This window comes from Vitis riparia, chromosome 14 (genome assembly GCF_004353265.1).
Source record: "Vitis riparia cultivar Riparia Gloire de Montpellier isolate 1030 chromosome 14, EGFV_Vit.rip_1.0, whole genome shotgun sequence".
NCBI lineage: Eukaryota > Viridiplantae > Streptophyta > Magnoliopsida > Vitales > Vitaceae > Vitis > Vitis riparia.
The window spans coordinates 270,727-288,787 of NC_048444.1; the positions used below are offsets into that span (position 1 = coordinate 270,727).

At 37.8% G+C, this 18,061-nt stretch overlaps 2 protein-coding genes across 3 annotated transcripts; both read left to right on the forward strand.

Annotated features, from left to right (window-relative positions):
- Window positions 1-3,695: 3,695 nt before the first annotated feature.
- LOC117930415 (cyclic nucleotide-gated ion channel 2) lies at window positions 3,696-8,668 on the forward strand. 2 transcript variants are annotated; one of them, XM_034851072.1, is made up of 8 exons: window positions 3,696-4,069; window positions 4,142-4,754; window positions 5,894-6,109; window positions 6,192-6,268; window positions 7,150-7,261; window positions 7,389-7,625; window positions 7,852-7,938; window positions 8,029-8,668. In XM_034851072.1, the coding sequence occupies exons 1-8, from the start codon at window positions 4,032-4,034 to the stop codon at window positions 8,515-8,517; spliced, it is 1,869 nt and encodes a 622-aa protein (XP_034706963.1). In that variant the 5' UTR covers window positions 3,696-4,031; the 3' UTR covers window positions 8,518-8,668. The 2 variants fall into 2 exon arrangements, with proteins under 2 accessions (XP_034706963.1, XP_034706962.1); XM_034851071.1 differs by having other exon boundaries at window positions 3,697-4,069; window positions 6,192-6,505.
- A 982-nt stretch (window positions 8,669-9,650) lies between these two features.
- On the forward strand, window positions 9,651-10,892 carry LOC117930031 (phosphatidylinositol 3,4,5-trisphosphate 3-phosphatase and protein-tyrosine-phosphatase PTEN1). The gene is made up of 3 exons (XM_034850480.1): window positions 9,651-10,007; window positions 10,147-10,323; window positions 10,509-10,892. The coding sequence occupies exons 1-3, from the start codon at window positions 9,726-9,728 to the stop codon at window positions 10,704-10,706; spliced, it is 657 nt and encodes a 218-aa protein (XP_034706371.1). The 5' UTR covers window positions 9,651-9,725; the 3' UTR covers window positions 10,707-10,892.
- The last annotated feature ends 7,169 nt before the right edge of the window (window positions 10,893-18,061 follow it).

The window sequence follows — 18,061 nt, forward strand, 5'->3', positions numbered from 1 at the left end:
ATAATATATTTTTAAATAACATCTTCTAATTATTTTATATTATTTTATTTATTTTCTAAAAATTATTTAAAAAATGATTATAAAAAATTTTAAAATGATTAAAAATAAAACATTAGATATAAAAATTTCTTTTAAAAAATATTAAAAATATTTTAAGTTTTCAAATAATTTTTTTTTATGATAAATGTAGAATAATTTTTAAAAATTATTTTTTAAAATAGTCACGAAACACAACCATAACATTCATTTTATTAAATAAATAAATAAAAGGATAAATGTGAATTATATGGGGAGAATGGAAACTAGGGAGGGGTATTGTTGAGGCCACTTTATAGGGCACCGTGCAGTACACTTTGCCCTTACAACCTGACATGACCTGCTTCCCTCCATTAATGGCCCCTGTTCAGTGCTAACTGCTAACTAACTTGTTCATAACTTTCCTCATTTCCTTTCACACCAACCTTTTCCAAATCCCCCTTGGCCTCTTCCACCTACCACCACTTCAGCATTCTGATGCTCTGCCACCTTCACAACCTTTTTCTTGGCCTCCATGTGGCCACCTTCGCACCCCTTTTCTTGGCCCCCATGCATCCTTATCTCACCAATATGGCTACAAGGGACAAAAATATAAATTTTAAGGAAAAATCTTTCATTACAAGGTCATGTAAGGAAGGTAGCAGATGAAATGCCTTACTAATTTTTTTTAAAATTTTATATTTTATAAAATTAAAAATATTTATTTATTAAAAAAATATATATATAATTAAATTTGTCGATTCATTACAATCAATTCACCTTCACAATCAATCGTTTTAGTGAAACACATAATGCAATGAAAATGATATATAAAGAAAAAATCTTCCATTACAAAAAAAAATCATGTTACAAAAAAAGAATTGTCATTACTTTTGGATATTATATTTTATAAAATAAAAAAATATTTGTACAAAAAGACAATAAAAGCATTTGAAAATTGATCGGTCAATTCATCGTTATTTCCATTTTCACAATCACCATGTTCGGTTAAATACATAATGCCATGAAAATAATAATGTAGTAGTGGTAACTATATAATTTTGGAAGATAGTTCATCAATCTATTAATAAAGTAGCGAATTCATCCGGACCCACTCATTATTTCTCTTCCCCTTTCTCTGCTACTGAGACTTGCTCATATCGAATTAACCCACTCAAAATATGATTGGGGGATTTGTCCCTAGTGGGTAAGGAACCTTCCATGCACACTGAAAGAAAGAGGCCATGAAAAAGGATGTGGATTGAGCAAACTCACAAATTGTTTTCCGGGCCTCCTGATGTTCCTTACGTCAATGTCATCTTCACAAAGCTGTTATGGGCTGTGCTCTGAAAGAAAGATGGAAAGAGACTTGGCCATGGCTGCTTCAGTGTGTGGGAGATGGTGGGCTCGGGAAAAACCCTAAGTCCATGGATTCGTTTTATAGAAGATAATATGCATATCCGTTCATCCGAAAGCTCACATTTCCTGTATGAAGACTTATCGTCGTAAAACCTAACCATTTCTAGATTTACATTCTTATCTCAACATCCATCATTTCTTTAATCCTCATTTTTTTCGAGAACAACTCTGTTTCGTCCACTTTATGATTGTTTTTATCTTGGAAAATTGAAAGAAATGTATAAATTTAATAAATATTTCATGGATTTTGTTTTTCTAATGAATCTATTAAAATCTGACATGATGAGAAATTCAAATTTTTGATTGATGGTATGGAGTGTTAAGAACAATAAATTATAATTAAAAAAATATTTATAATTTTAATTATTTAAGTTTTAGACAGAAGAGGGACAGCTAAAAATATCCTTGGGATGGAACGTTTTCAACCATAGGCATTCACTTCCAACATTAATTAAATATGCTATTTTAGGAAAATACAGGTGTATACTTTTCATCAAATAAAATACGAAATAAATTTTTATTTAATTCAAATTTCCAAAAATACCAAAATATATTTATTTTTAGTAAACGTAATTTAATTTTTTTAAACATAAAATCTATCCCATAACACCAATAATCACTACTTCTATGACTATGTTTGTTATTGTTAAATATAGAAATTAAAGGTCATTCTAAAATATACCCTTTTAGAAGGATGTAGAAAATTTTAATTATGATCATATACTCTCAAATTAGATCTCCTTATTCCACATTTATTATATTTATTGTCTTTTAAGGCAAATTTAAGGACAATTTTTTTTTTTTAAATTCTTTAAGTAAAATCAAATATAACGAAATTTTTTTAAATTTATATATTGTTTATTTTCTTCCCTTATGCTTTACACGAAGGTAAAATTTAGTAGACAAAAATAAAAACGAGAGTAAGAATGTAAATGAATACAAATTAGAATATAATGTAGAATGGAGAAATCAAAATTCCTACAAAAAGTTAATTTGGGTTTTTATAATAAAATTTTTTAATTTTTATTCTACTTTTTTGGCAAGTAATTTAAATACAGTAATAAAAGAAAATAGAATGGACTTCCAATTTCATATCCCGTAGTCTAAATATGATTATGAAAATAGTTGATGAAGGATTTGAAAATTTAGGTGATCCAAGTTGATTAAGGATTGAAGGGCTAATAAAAAGACCAAATCTATTGGATAAAAAAGGTTAAGAGATTTGAAGCAGAGAGAGCAGTCCAAGTATAAAAGATGAAAAGAGTAGTAGTTTTCTCGCCAAACTTAATGACTCAAAAGCAGGAATAAAAGGTTCAGAATACCAACCACAAAGTGGTCTCAATATTTCCAAAATCCAAATGGATTCGTTTGAAAAGTCTGAGCATGTCCACGTACCAATTTATCAGTGCTTGTCTTATCTCCAATATTTTCTTTAATTCTTTCTTTTTGGAAAAATATTTTTTAAAAACGCTTTTAACTATTTCCATGAATGTGATTTTGCTTCATACTCAAATATAAAAAACATTTTTCTTCACTTATTAAATTTTGTTTAAATCATTTCTTTTGAAATCATTTTACATTTATATATAATACAAAAGTTTTTAAAATCTTATTAATATTTCTTATTTTTTCTAAAATATTTTCAAAACATTGTAAAAAATAATTTAAGCAAGTTCTCAAAATACTAATTCTAGTGAAAAATGTTAAAAACATTTTTTAGAATAAAATTTAGACAAACATAAATATATATTATAAAACCAAGTTAAAAAAAAATGATATAGAAGGAAAAAGAAATAAAATTTGAATAAACTCGTATTGGCTAACCCATATATAAAATGATACAAGTATACTTTCTAAGGAATGATTAAATTTTGAGGAGGAGTAATAAATATAATGGTAAAGTATTATAGTAACCGAGCAATAATGAAGAGGAGGGGGCAAAGGAATATTCTTTGTGTACTTGAATATGATCCTGTTACTGCTTTTATATATCTAACCTTAAAACTTTAATATTCATTGAGGTAAAGTTTGTAGAAGAAAGTATGAATGGACTCCTACTTTTAATTTCATATAATATAATATGAGAGATGGAAATAATAATTTTAATAGGAGATTTATTAAAAATTATTTTTATTTAGAGATGAATCACATGACAGATAGATTGTGTATAAAATAATGTTACTTCTGGGTATCGGATTCATCATTAGTTACTGACTTACATTAGGTTGAGAGAGAGAGAGGGGTGGTGTGTGGGCCGTGGGGTGAAGGGAAGGGAGTGAGGTGGGTGAGCGTCAGACTGGTTTCCATGGAGGGACAGAGGGGGAGAGGTGAGGCAAGTGGACCCAAGCTCTCACGGTCACAGCGGCAGTAGCGCCACAGACGCCATGTTCCGTAACTAGTTCTTCATCCTTACAACCAGGACAAACCTTCATGTGCTACGTGACAGACTCTCCCATTAATCATACCACTATGTCTATATCCCCCCACCCCATAAACCAATACCCATTACCCCCAACTCTTCATCCCCTTCTCTCCTAATCTTTTTCACTTCCGCCCTCTTCTCTATCTCTCTCTCCCATGGTTTCTCTTTTCAGACAATGGACGCTCCACCCAACTTCCAAATCTCCCTTCCAAGGTCTCATCTTATTCACTGACGTTATTCTTATTCTAATTCTGAAGCTCACTCTCTGTGTTTGTGTGAAAACAGGTGGATTGGAATATTCCGGCGCCGGAAAGCAAACTCCGATGAAATCTACGAAGAAGACGACGGCCCCATCTCCAATTCCATTGAATGCTACGCCTGTACTCAGGTGGGAGTGCCGGTGTTCCACTCCACCAGTTGTGACCAGGCCCACCAGCCGGAGTGGGAGGCCTCAGCCGGTTCTTCCTTGATTCCAATTCAGGACAGGAGGACCGGGAAGGCCCGGTCGAACGGCCGCCCCTCGGGGCCTTTCGGGCGGGTCCTGGACCCGAGGACCAAGCCCGTGCAGAGGTGGAACCGCGCGTTCCTACTCGTCCGTGGGATGTCCCTGGCAGTGGATCCCCTCTTCTTTTACGTCATATCAATTGGCGGCGAGGGGGGACCGTGCCTGTACATGGACGGCGGGCTGGCGGCCATCGTGACGGTGCTGCGGACGTGTGTGGACGCTGTGCACTTGTTTCACTTGTGGCTGCAGTTCAGGCTGGCGTACGTGTCTAGGGAGTCTCTGGTGGTGGGTTGTGGTAAACTCGTGTGGGACGCACGTGCCATTGCCTCCCACTACGTCAGGTCTCTCAAAGGCTTCTGGTTCGATCTCTTCGTCATCCTCCCTGTTCCTCAGGTCCAATCATTCTCTCTCCTTAATTACCAAACTTTCCTTTTTTTTCCATCTTCATTCACCATATCATTTCGTTAAACTCATCAATGCTTATGTGTCTGATTCAATTCCCATGTTTTGATTAATCGAATACTGATTACAACTAATAAGGCTTTAGGCCGCGACTTGTCGGTTTCAACTTTCAAGTGGGGTCTCATTGTTTTATGGATTACTCTAATCACTTTGATGATATGGTTCTTGTTAAACTACGGGTGGCGATCAGGGGTCCATAATATGGACTGTTACCAAATGAATTTTCCCGTTTTTGTTTTCTTTTTGGAGAAGATGATAATGGAATGGGAATGGGGAGAGCGATAGAAGAGTGTATTAGAATTCAGTGGGAAGGTTTGTTGGGGGTGTTTGGCTGTTTTTCCAGTTTGTTTTTTGTGAAATTGTCATTTTGTTAGCAGAGTTTGGTGAATTTTGCAGTCACCTAATATGGAAGACATCATCTCTGTGAAAAACACCAAATCCCTCTGCCAACAATATGATTCCCCTTTTGGATATTAGTCATGGCTCACTTTCCTTAACCTTGTTTGCTTAAATCAAACTGCCAAGTACTGGTTCTGCTTCTAAAAGTATGCTACTCCTATAGTTTTGTGGTCTGGGATTAAAAATCACCCACCAAAAAAAGTACAAAATTCAACCACAAAAAAAAATAAAAATAAAATCATGTAATTCGACTAAAAACCTGAAAAAACAGAGTTCTGACATTGAAACTTTTTTTTTTTTTCCTTACAGTTTTACTTAATCTTGGAAAGCCATCCAAGATGCAGAAGTATCTCTATCTCCTATAAAAAAATCTCAGTGAAACTGTAACAGCAATGTTGATTTTATTGGAATATCTAAGGCATCTGTCCTCTGTTCCTCTGATCAGATACAGTAATCCCTAAAAAATTACCAGTTTTATGGAATATAAGTTGTTTTCCCAATAAATGAACACTCTTCCAAAACAGACCAATTGAAGGGTCTATCAATTCTTTGAAAACTACACATTTCTGATAGTGTGCTTTGATTTTGGCAGCATCGACAATTTACCGGTTCTATGATTCTATTTAACGCCAAATTTTCACCTCCTGATTTATTTCTTTCATTGGCTGCAGGTTGTGTTTTGGTTGGTTGTACCGAAATTAATCAAACAAGAGGAGATAAAGCTGATGATGACAATACTTCTGCTGATGTTCTTGTTCCAGTTCCTTCCCAAGGTCTACCATAGTGTTTGCTTGATGAGAAGAATGCAGAAGGTCATGGGTTATATATTTGGCACTATCTGGTGGCGTTTTGTTCTTAATCTCATTGCCTACTTGATTGCTTCTCATGTAAGACTACCTTAAGATCTTGACAGCATTTATTTCACACTTTTATTATGCTTCATTTGACACAAACACATCTTGCTTACAGGTTGCTGGAGGATGCTGGTATGTTCTTGCAATACAACGGGTAGCATCATGTCTCCGTCAACAGTGTGACAGAAATAGGTGCAATTTCTCTTTGTCTTGCTCAAAGGAGGTTTGTTACCAGTTTCTGTTACCGGCAGGCACAGTAGGAAATCCATGTGTAGATAACTCTACAATATTGACCAGGAAGCCGCTGTGCCTGGATGTCAATGGGCCGTTTGAATATGGGATCTATGACATTGCTCTTCCTGTTATTTCTAGTCAATCCATTGCTGTTAAGATCCTTTATCCCATATTCTGGGGTCTGCTGAACCTCAGGTAAATAGACAAGATATAAAATTCATGAATTTTCTGTGCTTTTGCTTCTTGACTTCACACACTAATAAAGTCTGATCATTACTTGAAATTGAACTTTCCCATGGACTTTCTGCTAGTCGGATTTGAAACATCCCCAAGATTGTGCTTAGAACACGGATATTGGTAGCATTTATTATTGGCTTCAGTTGGACCTTAAAGGAACCACATATATTAGGTTAGGTTGCTGTGAGCCTGCCCATGCTGTGACCCCGCCCATGCTGTGACCCCAGAGTTGAAACTCCAGCAAGTTTTTAGTGGAATCTTGGTAACCTTGTAGAGATTTGCATTCTTTGTCTTGAATTTTAATGCTTTATTGTACTTATTGGAGTGTTGGAGTCTGATTTAAGACAAATGAAATCAAATTCGTAGAACTTCAAACATTGTGAAGGTGCATCTGAGGATAGGGAGAGTAATTACAGAAAGATTCTACAATATCCTTTAGAATGTTGCATGTCACTGTAGTAATCTATCTAAAACTAATTTGGGATTTTGAAGCCATAAAATGCCTTGCAATTAAAATTTCATGCTTCTCTAGCCTAGGTTTGACCATCAAAAGATGTTTCTGAAAATTCTTCCTTTTTCTGTTGTTGTGTCTATTGTTACAGCACTTTTGCTAATGAACTTGCACCCACAAGTAACTGGCTAGAAGTGATATTCAGTATATGCATTGTGCTCAGTGGCTTACTGCTCTTTACTTTATTGATCGGAAATATTCAGGTGACTATTTTGTAAGATTATTATTTTCATTTTCCTTGATTGTAAGTGCAATATGTTTTTTTTCTTCAATTTGAAATCTCAGAAGTGAAAGGTAGTCTCACAATGTGGATTTGATACTGTTATGAAGGTATTTTTACAGTCTGTCATGGCAAAGAAGAGAAAAATGCAGCTGAGATACCGAGAAATAGAATGGTGGATGAGGCGGAGACAGTTGCCATCTCATCTGAGGCAAAGGGTTCGCCGTTTTGAACGCCATAGCTGGGCAGCCATGGGGGGTGAAGATGAGATGGAATTGATCCAGGACTTGCCTGAAGGGCTTAGACGGGACATTAAGCGCCATCTTTGCCTAGATCTTATTAAAAAGGTAACAAAAACATCCATCTTCCAGTATGTTTGATGTCGAATGCAACTGTGCTAATGAGGCTTTATATATCTTGAGGAGGGATTGATCATTTTTCTGCAGAGTCCAAGAACATGAATAATCTAGATTGATTTTTGATAACTTCACATAAAATGATTATTAAGGGAAAAAAAATTATTACAAACTCAATTATTCTCACACACTGTACTTATCATTTGCATTCTTTTAGGTACCTCTGTTCCAGAGCTTGGATGATCTTATCCTTGACAACATCTGTGACAGGGTTAAGCCCCTGGTCTTCTGCAAAGATGAAAAGGTGCAAAATTTACAGAGTCATAGACATCTTGATAACCTAATAAAAACAGTTGTTAGTTTCTTTGCTAATTTCATGCTTCCTATGAGACAGATTATTAGAGAAGGAGACCCAGTGCATCGCATGGTGTTCATCACCCGTGGCCATATAAAGAGTAGCCAAAACCTCAGCAAAGGCATGGTGGCCACAAGCCTGCTTGAACCTGGAGACTTTTTAGGCGATGAGCTCCTGTCTTGGTGCATTCGCCGCCCATTCATAGACAGGCATCCAGCCTCATCTGCCACATTTGTTTGTGTGGAATCAACAGAAGCATTCGGTCTAGATGCAAACCATCTGCGGTTCATCACAGAGCACTTCCGCTACAAGTTTGCGAATGAAAGGCTTAAGCGAACAGCAAGATACTACTCATCCAATTGGCGAACATGGGCAGCAGTGAATATACAATTGGCTTGGCGTCGCTACATAATCAGGACCAGGGGAGCTCCAGCCATTCCTGTGATTGAAAATGGAGGTAGTGATCGTCGGCTCAGACAGTGTGCTGCAATGTTCATGTCACTTAGGCCTCATGACCACCTGGAATAAAGGCAAGTGCTGCAATTTTTCGCCGGTCGGCCCCATTATTCAATAAGATCTTCTTTGTCAAAGTGTTGTAACTTGCATTGAATATGAATAAGAGACCTGCAAAATCTTTCTTCATTTGATAATAAAAATTCATTTTCTTGATCTCTTCAAACCTATTGAATTGAATGTTCACAACGGCACAAACCAGTGTAGTGGCTACTCTTTGTTGGGAACTTAGCCAAACTATAAGGGCCATTCAACATCTGGTAAAGTGGATCCAAATATTCGATGAAAACATATGGATTTGTACCAGAGGATTCTCTAAATTAATTTCTCCTTGTTGACAAACTGAATCCATTCAAAATATCAGTTAATCTCCATTCTCCATTTTAATGGTAATGATGATAAAGGGTAAGCTATGGCCTACGGATTAGGGCCATTCTTGATTTTCCTCAAAATTGGAGGCTGAGAGATGGGCATAAAAATCCCTCCAAAATTAGCATTGAATTTCAGATTCCAAGGACAATTTCTGAGTGCGTCACCCAAAAAACAATGGGTGCCACCAATATCACCTCCTGACCTACACCATTATCTACTCCATTGCCAGCTCACAGTTCTGGAAGCAATTTTTAGGGTTTCCCATTTCTTGGGTCCAGTTTGGTGCTCTAAAAATTGCTTCCATTATTGTATGCCTGTTATTTCAAACTAAGTGAATCAGGGAATTCATGTTCAGGTATACAGGTCCATTTTCTTTATATCTCTCTTTTTCTATTTCCTCTTTTTGCTTTACCCCTGTTTGGTTTTGAAGAATATTTGAGAAATGGAAAGACAGAATGTGAAAGTTTGAACCTCATGTTACGGGTTGTCCTGGTTTCTCAAAAATTATAAAACATCTTCAAATATTTCCTCTTCTCTACAAGCAAACAGAGATTTTTCCTAATTTTTTGTTGTATGGGGCTTTTAATTTTAACCATGTGCATGCAAAAGCCTTACGAATTATGATTTTCACTGGATTTTAGATTTTGAACAATGTTTCATTGAATTATTTTGAGTTTCTTGTGGGCTCTCAAGAACAATATGTCCACTCCAATAGTTTTTAAAAATTTGCAGAAATGAAATTCTTTTAAGTAGTTAGGATGGATTCTTGCCTGCCTGCATCTGGGTGAAGTTGCTGGTTTACAGTTACCTTCCAAAAAATCCTTCTACAGGTAGTCTGTCATATCAAGCAAATGGGGTTGACATTTTCAGAGCAGGGACCAGGGAGGTTTGCAAGCAACAGTTTGCTCCAATACCAACTGATCAATTATCTGACCAGAACTTTGTACATTCGCAACTTGGTATCCAAGCAGAGGAGGAGAATGCTTGTTGGTGGTTATGATCTTGACATGTCATTCATCACAGGCCGTTTACTGGCCATGTCTTTACCTGCAGAGCGTATGCAAGCCATATTTCGTAATCCTCTCTGGCAAGTGAAGGATGTGCTGGACATGAGACATAATGGGCATTATAAGGTGAAGTTTAGAAACCATTTGAGCATCCCATGCCATATCTGTTCTTCCTTTGTTATTTAACTACATGAATACCAGATGGTATTCTCTGTTTCTCTCATATTTTCTCTTATCGTCCATCCTTTTTCCTTGTATTCTACAGGTCTATAATCTCTGTGTCGAAGAAAGTTATGATCCATTGCATTTTCATGGTCGTGTGGAGACGTTTCCATTTGATGACCACCACATTCCACCTCTTCAGACTATCAAGCTCTTTTGCAAAAGCGTGCATTCATGGCTAGCATCTCATCCAAAGAACATTGCTGTTGTGCACTGCATGGTATGACTTGAAATCTTTCTCATTCTTTGTTTGGATGTTTCATATCAGGTCCTCTTAGACTACTATTTCCTGTATGAGGCAGCTTTGCTAGGGGTGCAGCTGTTCTTTTACTAAAAGTAAAAGAACAGGGGCATTTAGTTAGTCACATGTTTTGTATCTTTGTGCCAATAGTTTAAATTTTGCAGGCTGGCAAAGGTAGGACAGGCTTAACGGTATGTGCCTATTTAGTTTACACTGGCATGTCAGCGGAGGAAGCTCTTAAGCTGTATGCAGATAAACGAACCACCAACAATGAAGGAGTAAGTCAGACTAGGTACCATGAGGGCCCTTTTGATCTATGGATAATTAAAATCAATGAAATGTCTTGCTCTTATCACCAATAGACGTAGGGCATGCAACAATGACAATAACTACTACCATTCCCAGTTTGCATATAGAACATCAGATTCATACATTTAGATAATTTTGATCCATCACTGCCAGTCTGGGTTGTTGTTAGTGTGATTATACAAGATTACTCTGCATGTGTTTACAGGTGTCAATTCCAAGCCAACGCCATTATGTGGGGTACTGGGAAAGTTTACTTTCTTTCCACAAGGGGAGTTGATAATGGACCTCCTTAAGTGAACTTACCTCAACCATGTAGCAGAGAATTGAAGCGTATTCGTCTCTATGACATTGTTAACACTGAGGCAGTCTTCTTTATGGTTTCAGAACTGCAAGAGGTAAGTCCATTTCACACTTGTAAGAAAGTTTAGATAATGAAATATGTTCATACAAGTACTTTCTTGTTATCATTTAAAACAGGTTGCTGGTCAACTATACCGGCCATCCCTGGAAGTTGCTAGGAGTTGCTGCAGACAAATCAAGAAAGGATACCAGAGAACGAACAGCCCTCGTTACTATCTCTCCTTTGGCAACAATGATCAACAAGGGATGAAATCAGAGCAAGATGAACGCCGTGTTGTAGTTCAAATGGACACAGAGAGCCCCGTACTCTATCAGAAGGCCTGCCTGGATTACTATTTTAACAAACCACTAAAAGTAAGCCATTGTGTATACTAATTCATCCACATGCATTTATCACCTATCATCATCTGTATGTGTCACCTCATAATCGATGGACCTTCTTGGCTGGGCAGGTCACCGGAGATGTGCGCATATCTTCTACCAAAAGTCGATGGGAGGCTGTTGAGATATTATGATATATTCTAGGAAAGTAGTTGCTATTGTTTAGGATTGTTTAGGATTGTTTCCTAAACTCACGGTTTTCCCTTAATTAGGTTTGCTTGATGTACTATATATTGACGTGGATGAATATCAATTAGGGTTAAGCTTTGACCCTTGAATCACACTTTACATGGTATCAGAGCACTGACATGCACACACAATAAAACAATGGCCGGCGACGATGAACAACCACCATTGCCGCCACCTAAAAGGGAGATGAATTCACCTTTTTTTCTCGGCACAGGAGACCGACCAGGCGACTTCATCACTCTCACTCGTTTACGCGGCGACAATTACGATAATTGGGCTTCCGATATTCAGTTGGCATTGGAGGCACGCCGCAAGTTCGAATTTTTGGAAGGCACTATCACCGGACCACAACCTCCATATACCCAATCTGATTGGAACACCGTCAATGCAATGTTGGTTTCTTGGATTACAAACACAATCGATCCCGAGGTAAAGAGTACCCTATCTAAATTTCGTGATGCAAAATGCTTATGGGAGCATCTTAAGCAACGATATGCTATGGTTAATGGCCCAAGAATTCAACAGTTAAAGACTTCAATTGCTAAGTGTGAGCAACCGAAATCTATGTCTGTTACAACTTACTATGGCAAATTGAATGTATTATGGGAGGAATTATTTAAGCATGAACTGCTAATTTCTTGCACTTGTTGTTCGTCTTGTATAGCCGCATCATTGCACCAAGCAAGACGTGAACAAGGAAAATTACATGATTTCTTGATGGGACTTAACACTGATCTGTTCACTCAATTACGAACCAATATCCTTTCTCAAGATCCCTTGCCTTCGCTTGATTGAGCGTACCAACTGGTGATACAAGATGAGCGTGTGCGGCTCGCCAAGGCAGTCACAGAAGACAAGCCAACAGAGGTCCTTGGCTTTGCTGTCCGTACAGGTGCTGGAAGAGGACGAGGAAAAATGGAGAGGCCTGTGTGTAGCCACTGCAAGAAGACGTGGCACGAGACTTCAACTTGTTGGTCCCTCGTTGCTTGTCCTCACTGTCACAAGCATGGCCATGACAAAGATAATTGTTATGAAATAGTGGGTTATCCTGAGGGGTGGTTGGATCAAAACAAGGTTGATGGGGGTGCTGGACGTAGTCGTCAGCAGGCTGGTCGTGGGCGTGGTTCAGCTCGTGCTAACGCGGCAAGTAGCACAGTTGGAGCATCCTCTACTAAAAGTTCTACCGATCAACTCTTCACACCCGAACAATGGAAAGCTCTTGCGGGCTTAATTGGTAATGCTCAAGTTCCGGATGACAGGTTGAATGGTAAGTTTGACACGAAGTCATGGATCATTGACACCGGGGCAACTCATCACATGATCGGTGATTTATCTTGGTTATTTGATACTATAGCATTGTTTGAGTGTCCGGTTGGCCTTCCTAATGGTGAATCTGTTGTTGCGACCCAATTCGGTTCCGTTCGTTTGTCGCATAACATCACTCTTAAAAACGTTCTTTATGTGCCGAAACTCAATTGCAATTTACTTTCGGTTTCACAATTGACTGATGACTTACATTGTATTGTCCAATTTAATTCTTATATGTGTGCTATACAGGACCACACCAGGGAGCTGATTGGAACGGGAGTTAGGCGAGATGGACTTTACTACTTCGGTGGAGCTGAAGGTGATTCGGTACAACATGTTTCTGTCCACAACGCAGCATCCACTTTGGAGTTGTGGCACAAAAGGATGGGACATCCTTCGGAGAAAGTAGTGAAGTTACTTCCTCCAGTTAGCAATCTTAAGGGTAGTTTAAACAAAGCTTGTGAAATATGTTTTCATGCTAAGCATCCTAGAGACAAATTTCCTTTAAGTGACAATAAGGCAACTAGAATTTTTGAGAAAATACATTGTGATTTGTGGGGCTCTTATAAACATGTCTCTTCTTGTGGAGCTCGTTATTTTTTAACTATTGTTGATGATTTCCCAAGAGCTATGTGGATTTATTTGTTGGTCGATAAAACAGAAGTTTTTCGGATGTTTATGTCTTTTATTGCAATGGTAGATCAACAATTTTCTCAAACAATGAAAGTTGTTCAAAGTGATAATGGTACGGAATTTAAATGCCTACTTGACTATTTTTCTGCAACTGGCATTTTATTCCAAACTTCTTGTGTGGGAACTCCGCAACAAAATGGGAGGGTTGAGAGAAAACACAAGCATATTTTAAATGTGGGGAGGGCATTACGCTTTCAAGCAAATTTGCCTATTTATTTTTGGGGCGAAAGTGTTCTTGCCGCTGCTCATTTAATAAACCGCACTCCCTCTCCTTTGTTACACAATAAAACACCATTTGAAATCCTATTTGGCACCGCTCCTTCATATGCGGCAATTCACACCTTTGGTTGTCTTAGTTTTGCTCATGATAAAAAATCCAAAGGTGACAAATTTGCAAGTCGAAGTAGAAAATGTGTGTTTTTGGGTTACCCGTTTGGAAAGAAGGGGTGGAAGTTGTTTGATTTGGACACCAAGGAATTATTTGTTTCTCGTGATGTCAAGTTTTTTGAGGATGTTTTTCCGTTTGGTAACCCGGGTGCTGTGAATATTATTCCGGAAAACATTGTGCCTACGGTAAATGTTGAAATTGATAGTGATTTTGCTGATTTTGTCAATGATGATGCTGATTTGCCTAACCCCCAAGCCCAAACACAAAATCCCAACCTCATCCAACCTGAACCCCAAGCCCACCAAGATCAGGTGCCCCATTTTGATGCTAATCTAGATCTGGGCTTGAGGGAGGGTGGGTCGGCCCACACCGAGGCTTCTTCAGCGCCTCTTTCACCTAGGCCGGAAGTTGTTCCCACTGTTGGGCTTGATTCACTTGGGCTTGACAATACAAGCAATGAGCAGTCTGCTCCTATGGGAAAGGGAATGAGGGATAAATTTCCTTCGGTTCTATTACGAGATTTTGTTACTCATACGGTGGTTGCTAAAAGTCCATCTCCCGCCACTCCGTCTCCACAGCATCCCTCAGGTACTCCTTATCCCATAGCACATTATATAAATTGTGACAATTTTTCTGTACATTATCGAAAGTTTCTTGCAGCTATTATTTCGAGCAATGATCCTAAGTCATTTAAAGAGGCTATGAAAGATGTCGGTTGGCAAAAGTTAATGCATGAGGAGATTCGGGCTTTGGAGGACAATGGTACGTGGACTCTTGAACCTCTTCCAAAGGGTAAGCGTGCTTTGGGAAGTCAGTGGGTTTACAGAACCAAGTACTTCTCAAACGGTGATATTGAAAGGCTCAAATCCAGATTAGTAGTTTTGGGGAATCATCAAGAAGCCGGTATTGATTATCATGAGACATTTTCTCCAGTTGCCAAAATGACTACGGTGCGTGCTTTCTTGGTTATTGCGGCTTCGAAAAATTGGGAACTTCATCAGATGGATGTTCACAATGCCTTTTTGCATGGAGATCTTGAGGAGGAAGTGTATATGAAGCTACCCCTAGGATTTGAGCGTTCCGATCCGAACTTGGTTTGCAGGTTACGAAAATCATTTTATGGGTTGAAACAGGCTCCGAGATGTTGGTTTGCCAAGTTGGTCACGACTCTTAAAGGATATGGTTTCTTACAATCCTACTCTGATTATTCTCTTTTTACTTACACTAAGGACAATGTTCAAATAAATGTGCTAGTGTATGTCGATGATCTTATTATCTCTGGGAATGATTCCGCTGCACTTAAGACCTTTAAAGCCTATCTCAGTGATTGTTTTAAGATGAAAGATCTTGGTGTTTTGAAGTATTTCCTCGGATTCGAGGTGGCCAGGAGTTCGACTGGTTTGTTCTTGTGTCAACGCAAGTACACATTTGACATTGTATCGGAGGCCGGATTACTGGGAGCCAAGCCGTGTGGCTTCCCGATCGAGCAAAATCACAGATTAGGACTCGCAAATGGGGAGCTCTTGTCGAATCCTGAGTCCTATCGCAGATTAGTAGGTCGACTCATTTATCTGGTAGTGACCCGTCCAGATTTGGCCTACTCGGTTCATATATTATCTCAATTTATGCAGGAGCCTAGAATTGAGCATTGGGAAGCGGCTTTGAGAGTCGTTCGTTATTTGAAAGGTACTCCGGGTCAGGGTATCTTGTTACGTGCAGATAGTGATCTGTCCCTGCAGGGTTGGTGTGATTCTGATTGGGCCGCATGTCCAATCACTAGACGCTCTTTGTCCGGATGGCTTGTGTTTCTTGGGCAATCTCCTATTTCTTGGAAGACAAAGAAGCAACACACAGTTTCCCGCTCGTCCGCATAAGCGGAATACCGAGCTATGGCAGCAGTTACTTGTGAGCTCAAATGGTTGAAGGGGTTGCTTCTGAGCTTGGGTGTGCACCACCCAAAGGCAATCAAGCTCTTTTGTGATAGTCAGTCAGCCCTTCATATGGCCAAAAATCCAGTATTTCATGAACGCACCAAACACATTGAGGTTGATTGTCACTTTGTTCGGGATGCGATAACAGATGGTTTGATTGTTCCGTCATATGTTCCTACTGTTACACAATTGGCGGATATTTTTACAAAGGCTCTTGGAAAGAAACAATTTGATTATCTTCTTGCCAAGTTGGGCATTTTTGAACCTCATGCTCCAACTTGAGGGAGGGTGTTGAGATATTATGATATATTCTAGGAAAGTAGTTGCTATTGTTTAGGATTGTTTAGGATTGTTTCCTAAACTCACGGTTTTCCCTTAATTAGGCTTGCTTGATATACTATATATTGACGTGGGTGAATATCAATTAGGGTTAAGCTTTGACCCTTGAATCACACTTTATAGAGGCCGTCTGTTCTATACGTGCTTCAACACTGCTTTCATTAGGAACAGCTTGCTGCAGGTACTTTTTCATTCTGGGTTCTTGGCTTCTAATCATCTAAAGCTAAACTAAAGGTCACTCCAATGTTCTAACAATACCTCTAAAGCTAAACTTTTTTCATATTGCCTAACTGTTCTTGATACTTGATCTCTTTTTCTATCAGCTTGTGTTTCTTCTAAACCTCGCAGTTCACTGTAAGTAATTTGGATAAAATGGGGCACAAAGGGAAATCGATATGTGGTCCTGCCTTTGGTTTGGAGTTGCTGTTTGGGCCTGCTAATGCAGAGCACTCATTTCAGCCTACATTGGATGATGATGATTTGCTTTAAACCTGAAATTACAATTTGTTTGAAGAGATTGTTTAATGGGTTGGTGTTAGAACCCTTGTTTAACCAGGGCTTCCCTTTGTATGCTTGTCACAAAGTGATCCATGAATCCTTCTACCTGATTCATTTAGGTGTTTCTCCATCGGGTTTTTTTGGGATGGAAAACACTAGGAATAAAAATCCAGTTTTGTAGTATTGAGAGTTCTTTTACAAGAAATGGTATTCGGCTTTTATAAGCGTATTTTTTATTCACCAACTACTTAGAAGAAGTGAATTGGTAATCCACAATTTATGCCTAAATTATTAACCCTAAACTCAATTTTCTTCTACTTCAACTTCTAATTAATTTGATTTAATCAATTGACTATTTTGATCACCCCATTGGTATTTAATGATATATCGAATAATCAATCAATCTCACATGTAACATTGTACATACATGGAAAATTACCCTAAATTTGTGTTAATATAAAAGTCATGAGTCCATCAATTATAGCAAAAATCTACTAAATATGAAGGCATAATATTTAGAGTGAGTTTGACAGTGATTTTCATAAGTGTTTCTAGCATTTCTAATACTTAAAAAATAAAAATTTTCAAGTGTTAAAAATACCAAAAAGACTTTTCAAGTGTTAAAAATACCAAAAAAACTTTTCAAAATTATTACCAAACGCACTCTTAGTATTACCTGGTCTAAATGTTATTTACTCTATAAGACTTATATCAATTATCATTTTTACTTTCTTTTCACTTAAGGGATGCAATACACCTATTTGTTTCTCAATAGATCACCTCGATCTTTGTCTTTTTTCCTCAAAGGCATTTCCAAGATTTCTTTAAGTAAAACTTAATTTGAGAGTTTTGAAACGAAGGCAAAATATTGATTTTTTTTTTAAGGCTATTTCAAATATGTTTTTATACAAAGCCCTAACTTTTTAGTTAAGTCGAAATGCTTCCTAAAAGATATGAAAGTTTTTTTAAAAAAAATTGGAACAAAAACATTGGAGGTACTTGAGCATCCTCTAGGGTGGCTCTTGAGGATCCCTTGTTGGATGTTCAAGCAATCAAATCTATTTTCCTCATTTTACATGCATCATTTCCAATGTCTTTCAAGCGTCCATTGCTCAACTATAAGTCTATGACCAACCATACTTATTTTTACCATGTCATTATTTTGTTATAAATTCAAATTTGAAATCTAAAGAGCCTTTAATTTACGTGTATAAATGTTAGTGGTAATGAAGTAGTTTTCAATTGGTGGTTTCCAGAGCTAAGATACTAACCTAAATTAACATTTTTTTAAAATCAAATATTTTTGTCTTTTTTTTCTATC

Bases quoted from the DNA above. Each gene is read 5' to 3' on its own strand.
- LOC117930415 (XM_034851071.1), top strand. From the start codon at position 4,032: ATGGACGCTCCACCCAACTTCCAAATCTCCCTTCCAAG. The intron at 4,755-5,893 runs GTCCAATCATTC...CATTGGCTGCAG, and splicing joins TCATCCTCCCTGTTCCTCAG to GTTGTGTTTTGGTTGGTTGT. The intron at 6,110-6,191 runs GTAAGACTACCT...TCTTGCTTACAG, and splicing joins CCTACTTGATTGCTTCTCAT to GTTGCTGGAGGATGCTGGTA.
- LOC117930031 (XM_034850480.1), top strand. From the start codon at position 9,726: ATGGGGTTGACATTTTCAGAGCAGGGACCAGGGAGGTTTGCAAGCAAC. The intron at 10,008-10,146 runs GTGAAGTTTAGA...TGTATTCTACAG, and splicing joins GACATAATGGGCATTATAAG to GTCTATAATCTCTGTGTCGA. The intron at 10,324-10,508 runs GTATGACTTGAA...TAAATTTTGCAG, and splicing joins TTGCTGTTGTGCACTGCATG to GCTGGCAAAGGTAGGACAGG.